This window comes from Stegodyphus dumicola, chromosome 4 (assembly GCF_044657685.1).
Source record: "Stegodyphus dumicola isolate Sdum_Otavi_A_Nest chromosome 4, ASM4465768v1".
Lineage (NCBI taxonomy): Eukaryota > Metazoa > Arthropoda > Arachnida > Araneae > Eresidae > Stegodyphus > Stegodyphus dumicola.
This window is the reverse complement of record NC_140771.1, coordinates 153,260,645-153,275,318: the sequence shown is the minus strand read 5'-3', so window position 1 is coordinate 153,275,318 and position 14,674 is coordinate 153,260,645. Positions and strand designations below refer to the sequence as shown.

General features: G+C 33.2%; 1 protein-coding gene across 3 annotated transcripts in view; it reads right to left on the bottom strand.

Annotated features, from left to right (window-relative positions):
- The window catches only part of hyd (E3 ubiquitin-protein ligase hyd), a 260,665-nt gene that overhangs the window by 237,766 nt on the left and 8,225 nt on the right, over positions 1 to 14,674 (bottom strand). For all 3 annotated transcript variants that reach the window (XM_085815614.1, XM_085815615.1, XM_085815616.1), the window contains exon 2: positions 5,155 to 5,281. In XM_085815614.1, coding sequence (XP_085671740.1) covers positions 5,155 to 5,281 — 127 coding nt within the window. The remainder of the gene's footprint in view (positions 1 to 5,154; positions 5,282 to 14,674) is intronic.

Below are 14,674 nucleotides of genomic sequence, written 5' to 3'. Positions count from 1 at the left end.
ACTATTTCACACTCGTCCTCCAGCGCACACAAAGGCAATTAATTATACTACCTCAAACTCTAGTCTCCGTGATGAACGAAACGGAAGTTCCCCCCTTTCACGTTAGCCATTCCATGCCCTATTTCAAGGTCATTCATGGACACAAGGAGCGCATATCACCTTTTCGCAAATACAACCAGATACTACTGTCCTCGTACCAAAACCGAAGTGAACTGAACCCTCATCGAATCATCCTCCAGTATTGAATACCGAAATACCGAGAAGAGACGCATATTTTCGTTACAAAGGAGCAAATACCGAAAAGCACCCGTTTCGGTACAGAAGTAACGAACACCAAAAAGTACCCGTTTCAGTACAGAAGTAACGAATACCGAAAAGTAGCCATTTTGATACAGGAATAACGACTACCAAAAAGTGCCCGTTTCGGTACAGAAGTAACGAATACCGAAAAGTACCGATTTCAGTACTGAAGTAATGGGTACTTGGATGTACCGATTTTCAGTACCCGTTACGACTAAGTACCTGTTACAAAATACCCGGTTCGGTAGTACCGACTCATCACTACTCACAGACAAAAGTTCCATGGGACTGAATAACATTTTCGGATGTATCTAAATCCAAACTACATAGATCAGACAGTAAGCTATTTGCTCGGAGATGTAAACGTGAAGCTTATCATTCAAACTGCATATTGCCTACTGCAAAATTACCAATGAGTCAAATGGTCTGACAATGCACATCCATTAAAGGGATTGGATACCTGAAATTTGTTACTAGAATTATGAATACATCAATTTATACCCACATCTTGCAGGAATGTTTAAACACAGTTATCGGGATCATTTTACTGGAAATTGCAAAAATATTTTTGGATATTACAAAAGTCATTTTTCTCCATTTCGTCCTTTTAAGTGCATGCCTATCTGACAAAACCTAGTATTAAAATTTTGGACTGGCAAGGAAATGGCCTTGATCTGAATCTCACTAAAAATTATTGGCATATAATAAGTACTAAAATTTCTGCCAAGAATCTTGCTACTAAGATTAAGCTGTAGGAAAGCATTATTACAGTTTGTATCCATGAAACTGGCTAGGATTATATTCAAAAGTTGATATCTTCTATGCCTGACTGCTGCAAGGTTGTGATCCCAGCTCGTGGAGGATTTACTAAATACTGAAGTGATCCTTACACATGTATGTACATCTAAATATATAACACGACTGCAGTTATACAGAACTTACATTAGCTACAAAATTTGTGCATCAATTACTTTCCTCTGCATTTTGTTAAATATAACATTTTTTACTTTCTTAGTAACAAGTGCATATAATTTTTTAATCCTAATGAAACTTGACTAAGATTAATCCTAGATCTTTATTTTAATGCAACAATATGATCTTTATGCAGAACATTTTCTATGTTTCTACATATACAAGTGAGAACAGATCTGGACATCCGGCCGGCTTACTAGGACTATTCGGGTATCGTCCAAAATCTGCAACTGTACAACACGAGAACTCTTTGGCGCCCCAGAAGTGTGGCATCAGGAGCTGATTAAAAACTTTTGTAGGTGCTGTATACTGAAATTTGAGCATTTTAAACTGATACAGTCAAAAGTCGTTAATTCGGACACCCATAATCCGGAATGATCTATAATCCAGACCTCAAAGCTACAAAATTTCTTCGCATGCGTCCGCGTAAGACCTTTACGGCAGCGAATATGCGTGTGCGCATGCGCGTAATACGTTTACGCGTGCGCGTTTAATGTATAATGGACGGTATAAGCTAAGCTAAAATTATTTAATTCAGTTAATGTTGAAGATTGCGTTGTTCCTTAATCTTCGAATTGAATCCGGCTTATTATTTTTTGCAGACTGTTAGAGTAATTTTATAAAAGTAAGCTTGAACTTTTGATTATGTCAAATAGAATTTCTGATATATATTTACTAATATGTAAAGGATCTACAAAGCAAAAGTATGTTTTGAAGTCCATTAAACAAAAAGTGGAATTGCTGCAAAAAATGGATAAAGGTATATCCTTTGTTTCTCTAACCATTCCGAAATCTGTTTATCAATTTCACGCTGCTCTGTGGTGCGGGGGGGGGGGGGGACGCCGCGGCACGCAGTGAATTGGAAGAGTATCTGTCAGCACTATCCTTATCTTCAAGGCAGATGCTTTTATTTTATTTGGCTTATAATTCCTTACTAAATGTAGTATTTCATCTCGATGTACTCCGTCTTTGATATGATTTAAATCAAATTCCTCGTCATTATAATTCGCTTCCAATAGTGAAGAAAGTGACACAGAGGTTATTGAAAACGAAAAAATTTCGATTGACAAATTAGTCGGTATTCTCGACACAGCAATTATAGGACTTGAACAGCGGAACTTTGTAACTGAACAAGAAATTATGTTTGTTTATAGAATTAAAGAGAAAGTATTATCACATAAAACGAAGCAACTTAACTTTACATTGAAAGAAATGTTTAATAAAGTAAACAAATAAATATTATTTTTTTTTTTTTTTTTTTTTTTGTAAATTTTGATACCCTTTAGATCATAATTTTCTTTATTTCATAAATTACGGTTTCATATTCTTAATTTTATAATTTCTGCATGCCATCTTACCAGATTTAAACTGATGATCTATAATCCGAAAAAATCGATAATCCGGAATCGCCGAAGTCCCGACAAGTCCGGATTAACGACTTTTGACTGTATTTGAATATTTTACACAATACAATAATTGTATACTGATGCACACACCGCAGCTTTTATATAAATATTATGCATTAATAATTAAACATTATCTTGGTACATTTATGTGCACCTAGGTTTAAACACTGGGAATATTTGTTCTACACATGCATACGTTGTTGCAGACATGCGTACATAAACATTCCACACTAATAGTTAACATTTTACTCTCGAATATAGGCCACTTCTACAATGATACATACATACACACACACACATATATATATACAGTCAAAAGTCGTTAATGCGGACTCGTCGGGACTTCGGCGATTCCGGATTATCGATTTTTCCGGATTATAGATCATCAGTTTAAATCTCGTAAGATGGCATGCAGAAATTCTAAAAATTAAAAATATGAAACCGTAATTTATGATATAAAGAAAAATTATGATCTAAAGGGTATCAAAATTTACAAAAAAAAAAAAAAAAAAAAAAAAAAAAAAAAAGCTTAATATTTATTTATTTACTTTATTAAACTTTTCTTTCAATTCAAGTTGTTTTAAGTTGCTTCGTTTTATGTGATAATACTTTCTCTTTCATTCTATAAACAGACAAAATTTCTTGTTCAGTTACAAAGTTCCGCTGTTCAAGTCCCGTTAATTGTTGTGCCGAGAATACCGACTAACTTGTCAATCGAAATTTTTTCGTTTTCACTAACCTTTCTGTCACATTCTTCATGTCTTTATCTATTTTTTGCAGCAATTCCACTTTTTGTTTGTTGGACATCGAAACATACTTTTGTTTTGTAGATCCTTTGGAAGTTCCAGCATCGGAAATTCTATTTGAAATAATCGAAAGTTCAAGTTTACTTTTATAAAATTGCTCTTACAGTCTGCAAAAAATAATAAGCCGGATCCAATTCGAAGATTAAGGAACAACGCAATCATTAACATTAACTGAAATAGATAATTAGATAATTTTAGCTTACACTGTCCGTTATACATTAAACACGCAGTTGAAAACGTATTCTGCACTTGCGCACATGCATATGCGCAGTAGTCAAGGTCTTACACGCACGCGTAAAACGCCTGTGTGCATGTGTAAAACGCGGCGCACACGCAGAAAGTTTTTAGCTTTGAGGTCCGGATTATGGGTGTCCGAATTAACGACTTTTGACTGTATACATAAAATACACACATAAGTTACCTTGGTGCATTTTACATATATAGTTGCTGTGGATATGTTAGTATTCATGTACAGGGTTCTATCACACATACACTAAATAGCACACTAACATGCTGCACAAGAGCACTAGTACCATACAATGAGACATCTAGGAGTGGGATGGTTACTACTGAAGATTAGGCAGGAATCAGTAGTGCACTAAGTGACAGGACAAAGTCTGCAATTTTTTCATTATTGAGTTTGAGTTTTCTCAGCAGAGCAAGCTGCTTAATGAAGAAGCAGATGAATGGTGCATCATCAAATGGCAGCTGCGAGTGTCATGCCTCTGTGAGAGGGCAGCTATTATGTAATGATCAAGAGTAGCAGCCTCACCACACACACAAAGTTTAGATGAGACAAATCCTATTTTACAGAAGTACTCCAGGAAGGGAGCATGGCCCATTACAAATCTTGTTACAAAGGGTGCCGAGATACATACAACAGTTTATAGCATAACAAGTTGAAATTTCTCACTATGAATATGTGCATAGAACTGAAATAAACTTGAACATTATTTAATGGCCAACATTATTATTAAATTTTAGAATATTAATTTTCATGATAAATACAGTAGTCAGATGAAAAATCAACATCTGAAGAATTAACTTTTTATGGCAAAGAATGTTCTTAAGATGATTTCATATTATGGACAATGATAAAGCCAACTAGAAAACACTGTCAGAAAAGACAGAATAAAGCAATCTGTGTTCATTTATTTTCTCAACATGGGCGCTTGTGATGTCAAAGACCTCAATTAGTGAATTTCTGCATTATTCAGAATTCAGAGTATTTACAAAATTAAAAAATACTTATCATGAAGAAATAACCTTGCCCTAAAGATATTAACATATTTCTATTTCAAATAGATTTGAATGCACATACAGAAAATACATTATGTGTGCTTTACTAATATATATTTAGGAAAATGTAACTTACAAAGAAAAACATTTCAATAGTAAGTTCTGAAATATTCCTGCTACAAATTAAAAAATCTTGCAAAATACCAAATTGTCAGTTCATGAATATAATGAAAACAAAAAGCTGCATATCCAAAATAATTTAACCTTCTTTCAAGAAAAATTATTTTTAAATTTATCTATTAAGCAAAATGTTCAAAGTAAGTTCCTTTTAATGTTTTTTTATTGGTAGATAATTCTGAAGAGATTTATATATTATACTTAAATGCACATCATATCCTATGCAACAGCAAATCAAAAACATTAAAACTTACTTCTAGGAGAAAGGCAACATGCATAGGTCCAACCACACACTGCCTAACTGATGCATTTTTTAACTGTGCAAGAACAGATGGAACACTATATCCACAACGATTAGTTCTTTCTGCTACATCTTTTAACCTAAAAAAATTTAAAATCCTCTTATAATAAACTAATTTCACTTCAAATTTTATAATAAAATAAATTCAAATAATTAAATTAACTGACTGATTAAATTCTTTGCAAGTTTGTTTTCCAAAAAACTTTCTTTCTTTTTCTAAATATATATCAAGGTGACAAATCATTTATTTGGTCTGCTTTAATTGATTATTGTTTTAAATATAACTATATACCTAGACTTATGGCTAGTGGCCATTTTGATTGTCCTTCTTCCCTATTTAATAGAACATTCATGCAGATTATTATATTAGCATCTTGAAACCATTTGTTTAGGTTTTCTTTTTATTTTCACGTCAGATGTTATTCGACAGCTGCTTGGAACCGAACTGAGGCTTCCCCATCCTAAAGTGGTTCCCAAAAGAATTTTCTGTTTTTCTGTCTAATTGTTTTAATAAATTCTTCATCTTGTTCTGTGCCCGGCAGCACTATTCATTTGATTTGTAATTGTTTTGAGGTTTCTGATCACTTTTTCTAATCTATAAATTTTTCTATGTTGATCATCTCTGGTAGACCCACTGAAAGGAAATATTTATCAGAAAAAGAAATATTAAATGCTTTACAAGACATATCCAATAATAATTCTGCTTTGGAAATTACTTCTCATGAAGAATTGAACATAGAAATTTATTTTATTTCATCTGATGAAGACTGCACTATTCCAACTACAACAACAATGAATCCAATTCATCAAATGACAATTCTATTATTTCTTCGAAAGAAAAATGCCAAACATTTCATCATCTGGTTCCAAGGAAGAAAAATTCCGTCATAATTTCTATACTGGAGAGATTTTAAAAATAAAGTTCTAACAAAGTTCTAACAAAACAAAAGTACAGAGGTCAAGATTTAGACTTGAACGAGAATTTATAGATAATGACAACAAAATGGTCTGTGGTTCTAAGGCATAAAAAAGCCATAGTCCAGAAAGCAAGGACAAATTAGATGTTTTTTAAAAAATGATGAAAATCAATCAAAAGACAAAGAAAAGGCACATGGCAGTACTGTGTAGAAAAAGCAAATTGTTAGATCAAATTCTCTTGGAAGACTTCCACTTCAAAATGTTTTGTGTGAAACCTGTGAGCCAACTGTTTTTGGTAAGAGAAAAGTAATAGGTAGGAATACAAGCAGCACATGGAGACTTTTTTAGCAACAGAAAAATACAGCGTCATATACAACAATGCAGAAAAGCCGAAATATGTTAAAGTCGGGAAATCTAAACTGGAGTTTGTGATTTGAAGAGCTGGATATTTTTATTTCTATATTTTATGCTCGTGGTATTTTGGGTGCCAAAAGACTTTGAATTTGTCAATGAACTTGCCGAAAGTATTTGAATTATGGTCTGAATCTTGGGGAGCAAAGTTCTTTAGTGAAATAATGCCTACAGACAAATTTTTGGAAATAATTAAATATACATGGTTTGACTTGCAGTCAATTAAATCGGAAAGATTACAAAATAATCCATCTGTTCTTGTGTCAAGATGTATGGAATACCTCTACTGATAAGTGTTCAATGTGTTGCAAACCAGGTAAAAATATTACAATTTATGACAATCGTTCCCTACAAAGGAAAGTTGCCTCTTGGTTGCCAAACTAGTTGAAAAAATTGCTAAGAAGCATGCCATTTATCGTCTGACTGAGCCATTTTATAACACTGAATAAATAATACTAAAGACAATTTCTTCTTTGAATTTAGGAAAAGAAAAGAAGAATACGGGAATTAGCTATGTCAGCATAGTTAATTGTATGAAAAAGAAATTCTGCTTTAGTTAAATACAAAATATAAATTATATTCTCGTAAAGTTGTCAAACATAATATATTGCTCATGTCATATCAGTGAAAAGGAAGAAAAATATTCTTCAATTCTCATTCAAAATTTACTTCATCTAAATCTGGATGCTGCATCAAATGAGAAGAAAACGCCCAATGGATAATCCATTCCTACTGCACCAACTGCCTCTTCATTCTAAAAAACGTCACTGTGTAATACAGGTTTACAGCAGCATTTATTGTTGGCCTATTCTTTCTTGAGAAGGTCACAGATACATACAATCTGCCATCAAGGTCTGTCACTGTATTTTTTTTTTATATAATTTTTGGCCAAGAGACAATTAAAAGCCAAATTTTTGGGGATGGATAAAATCTGACTTATTTCTTTCTTTCACCGGACAAATTCCCATTGCATCATATACACTCATGTCCATAAATTAAGGATAATGCAAAATCAGGCAAAGGAAGAGTTAGAAGCAAAACAAATTTGACTTATTTGTAAAGCTTATTTATTAAACAAAAGGTAAAGAGCAAAAAAAGATGCTATATGTTTGATATTATTAAAAAAATAGCGATTTTTTCTCCCTGGAGCAAATTACAAAAAAAAAACCTATTTACAAAAAACCAATATTACATTGTTGGTATGATTGTTAATACATTGTATGCCTCCCAGACAATGCAATACAGTCCGTACAATGCCTAGGCATGCTGAGTATCAAATTATCGATCTGATCTTGGGGGATATTACACCACTCAAAAAGCAATGCTCTCCGAAGTTCCGGTAGACATGTAAGAGGAGGTTGACAGGCTGCAACTCGTCGGCCAAGCATGTCCCACACGTGCTCTACTGGATTCAAGTCCGGTGAGAATGCTGGCCAGTCCATACGGGTGATATACTCCGATTGAAGGCATTCGCTTATGATGTTTGCACGTTGAGGACGGGCGTTGTCATCTATAAACACAAATAGTGGGCCTATGGCATCCCGAAACAAACGTACATGTTGTTCCAGAATGATGTCCCGATAGATTTGGCTTGTCATGGTTCCAATTTGAACATGCAGATCAGTTCTGGAACCCAGAATAATCCCACCCCAAACAAGCACTCCTGCACCACCGTAACTATGTCGTTCAATGATGTTTTCTTGGTAGTAAAGGGTACCTGGAGCTCTACATATGAAAGTCCGGCGAGAATCAGACTGCAAGCTAAACCTGTCGGAAAACATCACACAAGTCCACTGTTGCGGTGTCCACGATGCATGCTCTCTACTCCAGGCTAACCACAGGCGACAGTGAGTTGCAGTAAGAGGAACGCATCTGACAGGTCTACTAGCATATAGACCAATCTGCCCTAAGCGTCTGTACACGGTCTGCCTTGAAATTGTCATACCAGTATCTGAAGAGAGCTGACGAGACAGGTCTGAGGCTGTGCTTGGCCTGTTTCTTTTGGCAGTAACTGCCAAATACCAGTCCTCATTCAGCGTTGTAACTCTGGGGCAACCTGTGCTGTAACGTCTACTCACATTACCATCATCTTGGAATCGTTGCCGAGCCTGGAGATGACACTCTGGGCAATTCAAAGTTTGTCTGATACTTCCAGTTGGGTACGCCCACATTCCAGACGGCCGATAATTCTACCACGTAAAAAATCCTCCAAATGCATCCTTTGTGTCATAACTATTGGGTTATTGCACTGAAATGCTTATAAAGCGGCTGTGAAAAATTTTCCTTCTTTGCCTGTATTCCGTATATATCACTCTCTTACACTCTCGTCATTGTGACGTACCATCGGTGTCATCTGGTTACTTCCTGAAATTTGCAAATGATTCTTGAAGATGTGTGTAGTGATTTTGCAGGCGATATATTTATTTTAGAGTTCGATATCCGCGTGACTCCGAATTATCCTTAATTTATGGACATGAGTATATATTCCGATCATTCAGATCAGTGATACTTTTTTTAGTCTTTTAAAAGTGGAACTTTAATTTTAATCACTTTCTCTTTTTATATACAGGGGGCAGACATAAAAGAAAATTTCCCAATGAACCAAAGTTGCTTGTATAGTGTTAGTTGCATCAGGGTAAAGTACAATTTTAAAAATGATGGTATTCTCTGTGGATTTAGAGAGTTGGTAGAAATTGGCAGGAAAAATCAATTGAAACTTATTTGTTTACTTATTTAATAGTAGCATATTTATATTTTATTCTTATATAACAACAATATTACTAATCAATTTAAATATTTTCTTTATATACGTATTTAATTTCATCTGCATGCCTGAAATAACTATCTTTAGTACGTATATATATGTATGTAGTTTTTGTACTCGCTAAGGAATTTGCTCACATTTGCAAGTTCTTGAAACTGAATTTTAGTTTTTAACAGTACAGAAGTGAAAAAACAAAAAAGAAAATTAGCATATTCAGAAGGACTAGAATATAAAATAAAACTGATGTAGATTGAGATTTTTAATAATTCATAAACATATTAGGATAGTCTAAATGAAAGATAATTATAATAAGGTGACCATATTTTCCGAAGGGCAAAGAGGGACGCAGGGATCCAAATTCGGGTGGTGGGAGAGGGCAGAAGCTCTATCTGAAGGTGAAAATACGGAGTGCAAAATTTTTAGTGAAGTCATATTGTCCTGTAAAGAATTACCCTGTTAGTTTGTTACATTTATATTTACCGTATTGGCAACACCAAGTTCTCTATTCTCTGTGTGCGAGCTATGGATGCCGACGTAATGTTGTGCACGTGTTGTTAAGTTTCAATAAAAAATGTGAAAAGATACGTTTCTTATTTTTCGATTTGCTTCTTCATATGATATCGATTTATTTAACATGGTAGCAGTTCTCGTGGTTGGTGAATATGAATGAAGAATTCAGTAGTTATAATTTTTTTTTAAAGTTACTGGTACTAGCGTAGAAATGGCATGTACAAGAAGCAGCGATATCGGCATACCGCTATTTGATGGTTCGGACTATTTTAATTGGAAAGTGCGTATGATGAAATTTCTTCAATTTAAAAAGTGTAAAGATGTGGTTCAGTGTGAAAATGATGACGTGGAAAAATGGGAAAAGGATATACAAGCTACAAATTACATTTACGGCACCATAACAAACAAGCAATTGGAATACATTCACACAAGTGTGAGACTGCATTTGATATAATTACGAAATTTGATGCAACGTATTTAAAAACTTCAACATCTCTGCAAATTGTTTGTAGAAATAACTTAGAATGTGTGAAAATGAAAAATTATCCTGATGTGAATATATTTTTCGATGATTTTGAGAAGTATGTGAACGAACTGAAACATGCCGGCGCCACCGTGACGGAACAAGAAAAATTGAACTATATGCTAAGAGCATTACCTTCAAATTACAGTCACATTGGTGACTTAGTAGATGTATTACCAGAGAAGGACAGAACATTCGATTACATAAAGAGCAAAATCAAATCAAAATTACTTGAAGAGAATAATGATTATGAAGATTGTGCACCAGCAGAAAAATCAAATGCGTTCAAAATTGAAACAAGCAAATCAGGCCCACAAGGGAATGTCTGCTATAACTGTGAAAAACCTGGTCACATTAAAAAGAATTGTTGGCATGTCCATCAAAGGAACTATCATTGTAATGGCTCCACTAATTATCACGGTTGAAGTTCTTCAAACAATCGAGGACGTAGTCCTGCTTTTAGTGGACATCGTGAACGTGGAACATATTCTAACCAGAGAATAAACAGTCATCAAGGCAATAGTTTTCACACCACTGTTATCGAAAGTAACATGACAAGTTCCAGTGCAAATATTGTAACAAATAAAAATGAAATAATTGGTTACTGGATAGCGGATGTACAGACCACATTATAAACAGTGATGAATATTTCAAAGAGCAAGTCACTTTGAAGGATCCTATTCAAGTGAAAGTCGGTGACGGAAGGATTTTGAAAGCTACAAAGGTTGGCAATATAATAGTTTCTTTTCCTGTATATAACTCTGAATCTATCGTAACATTGAAGAATGTATTTTATGTAAAAGAAATTAAAGCAAATTTATTAAGTTATTCGAAGATTACTGATAATCATAAAATAGTTTCAAAAGTTCTCTAAAATATATGATGTCAATGGTTCATTAGTAGCAATAGCAAAGAAAGAAGAAAGATTATATAAAGTAAAGAGTTATGTTAAAAATAGTAAAATATTTGCAAATTTGACCAACAGTAAGTTAACGTTAAAAGAAAAATTGCACCGTTCATTTGGACATGTAGATTTTAAATATCTGGATATTATGTGCAAAGATCAGCTATTAGAAGGAATCCCTAAAGAAATAGAAACCGAATATATGAAGTGTGCCATATGTATTGAAAATAAAATGCACTATTTACCATTCAAGAATAATAGAAGAAAAGCAGAAGATATTCTGGAGATTATACATACAGATGTAAATGGACCTCACAGAACAATTGGATGTAATGGTGAGAAATACTTTGTGAGTTTTATTGATGATTATAGCAAGTTGGCAAAAATTTATTGTATCAAATCTAAGGATCAAGTCTCTGATTGCCTAATTGAATATGTAAATGAAATTCAAAATTTAACAGGGAAGACTATCAAAGAACTAAGATGTGATAATGGTAGTGTGTGATAATGGTAGTGAATATATGAATAGCAAGATATACAAATTTGCAAGAGAAAAAGGTTTCAAGATAAACTCATGCCCACCATATGTACATGAATTAAATGGTACTGCTGAGCATTATAACAGAACTATAATGGATATGGCAAGATGTCTTTTAGCTGAAGCAAAAGTTGACAGACGTTACTGGCCTGAAGTAATTAAAGCTGCTGCTTATTTGAAAAACAGGACATTAACAAATACTATTGTAAAGAAGACACCATATGAAATATTTTTCAATAGGAAACCATCTGCTAATGAATTGAAATTATACGGAAGTAGAGTGTATGTAAGAATACCAGAAGAAAAGAGAAAGTTGAAGTGGGATAAAAAGGCTGAATTTGGAATTTTACTTGGGTATACAGAAGTTGGATATAGAGTTTTGATGAATAACAGAATAATAGTTGCCAGACATGTTGATATTATTGAAGAAGACATAATGTGTGTAGGTTGTGATGATGAAGATAAGAATGATGATACAAATAAGAAGAATGAACCTCAAGAAGTGTCGTGTGAATCGAGTAATGATAACTCCAAGGACAGTGTGATAAATGAAGATGAAACAAAAATTGGAATGAGATCAAGAAGGCAAATCAAACCACCAGTTCGATTTCATGAAGAATTCGGATACTACTGTGTTAGTGCTAATTTTTGTGATGCTACAGTTCCAGGTAACTTTGAGGAGGCGACAACATGCAGTGAGGCTGGACATTGGAAAGAGGCAATGGACAGTGAAATGAACAGTCTTGTTAAAAATAACACTTGGACACTAGTGACTAAACCAGAGGATAAAGCAATTTTAGATGTGAAGTGGGTATTCAAAAGAAAACCAGGTAATGTTTTTAAAGCTAGATTAGTGGTTCGAGGTTTCCAGCAAAAAGATAATATTGAGGATACTTACTCCCCTGTAATTAAGATTCAAACCTTAAAACTGTTACTTTCATATTCTTGTCAGTATAATTTAAATATTCATCAAATGGATGTTGAGACTGCCTTTTTAAATGGTTATGTTGTGTCTGAGGTTTATGTTAAACAGCCACAAGGCTATAATGATAATTCGAATAGAGCGTATAAATTAAAGAAAGCACTATATGGGTTGAAAGCCCTCGTGCTTGGTATGAGTGCTTTAACGAGTATATTGAGAGTCTAGGATTTCGTAGAAGTAAATATGATTATTGTCTTTATGTAAAATCTGAAAATGATGTATTTGTATATATTCTTTTATTTGTTGATGATTTGTTGATATGTTGCAGAGATACTCAGGTAATTAATGATATTAAGGAACAACTTCATAAAAAATTTAAAACGAAGGATTTAAATAAAGTAAAAAGCTACATTGGAATTGATATTGAATATAATAATGAGAAAAGTAATATCTTAACACTTAGTCAGTAAAATTATATTGAATCTTTAGCTAAACTGTATGGTATTGAAAATTCAAAGCTTTATGATACACCAATGGAAACTAATCTTAAACTAAGCCAATCTAATTTAAATCAAAATGTCAAATATAAAAATCTAATAGGAGCACTCTTGTATATTAGTCATGGTACTAGACCAGACATATCTTTCAGCGTAAATTATTTAAGTAGATTTCAAAATTGTTATGATGAGACACATTTCAAATATGCTTTGAGAGTTTTAAAGTATTTGTACTTAACAAAACATCTAAAATTAACCTATAGTAAAAATCTTAAAACTGATATTATGAATTGTTATGTTGATGCAGATTGGGCAGGTGATATTGTTGACAGAAAGTCAACTACTGGGTTTGTTATGGAATTATTTGGTAATCCAATTTACTGGAAATCCGAAAAGCAAAGTTGTGTGACAAAATCTTCCACTTTTGCCGAATATATTGCTCTATCTGAGGCTGTGACAGAAATTAATTTCTTGAAAAATGTTGTGAATGATGTTTTGCTGATATAACTCACCCCATTAAAATTTATGAAGATAATTCAGGACCTTTGGCCATTGCTAATTATGGGAACTTCACTAAAAATTCAAAACACATAGAAGTTCAATATCACTATGTTCACGAAAATATTCAAAATGGAGTAATTGAAATTGTAAAGATTGATTCAGAATCAAATATTGCAGATATCTTTACTAAGTCTTTAGGAAAGATTAAATTTATGAAATTTAGAGAAGGTTTGAAATTGAAATAAATTTTGTATACTGTTTATTTAAGTGATGTTTATTTAAATATTTTTGTTTGAAATGAAATAGATTTTGGTAATGTCCTTATGTAAACTAAATTGTGTTTAACTTTGATTTTAACATTTAAGTTAATGAAAGAAACTTTTTTAAAAAATAATTTGTGTTAAGTGTTGAATGTTATTGTTTATATCTATGCTTAATTGTAAATGGTAAAGATGAAAAGATTGCTTATATCTATGTTTGTTTGAAATTAGTAAATATAAATGTAAGGAGGCGTGTTAGTTTGTTACATTTATATTTACCGTATTGGCAACACCAAGTTCTCTATTCTCTGTGTGCGAGCTATGGATGCCGATGCAATGTTGTGCACGTGTTGTTAAGTTTCAATAAAAAATGTGAAAAGATACGTTTCTTATTTTTCGATTTGCTTCTTCATAAGATATCGATTTATTTAACATACCCATCATTTGTGAGTTAGTGTGTATGTTAAACAGACTGTTATTAAAAGAAAAATTAGAATTTATCCATATCTCAGACTGAATCAAACAATTAAATCAACAATCACAGACTTTGGTATCTGGACTCGGATGCGCTTTCAGTAAGAGAGAAGCCAAAGAATAAAAAAAAATAGCAGTCGGAAAATAAAAGTTTGTAACTTTCTACCTACCTTACTGCTTGAATGTGCCCATATAGCACATGACATACGCAAATGTTTTAATTCAACGCAGACAATGAGCCTTCCTGATCA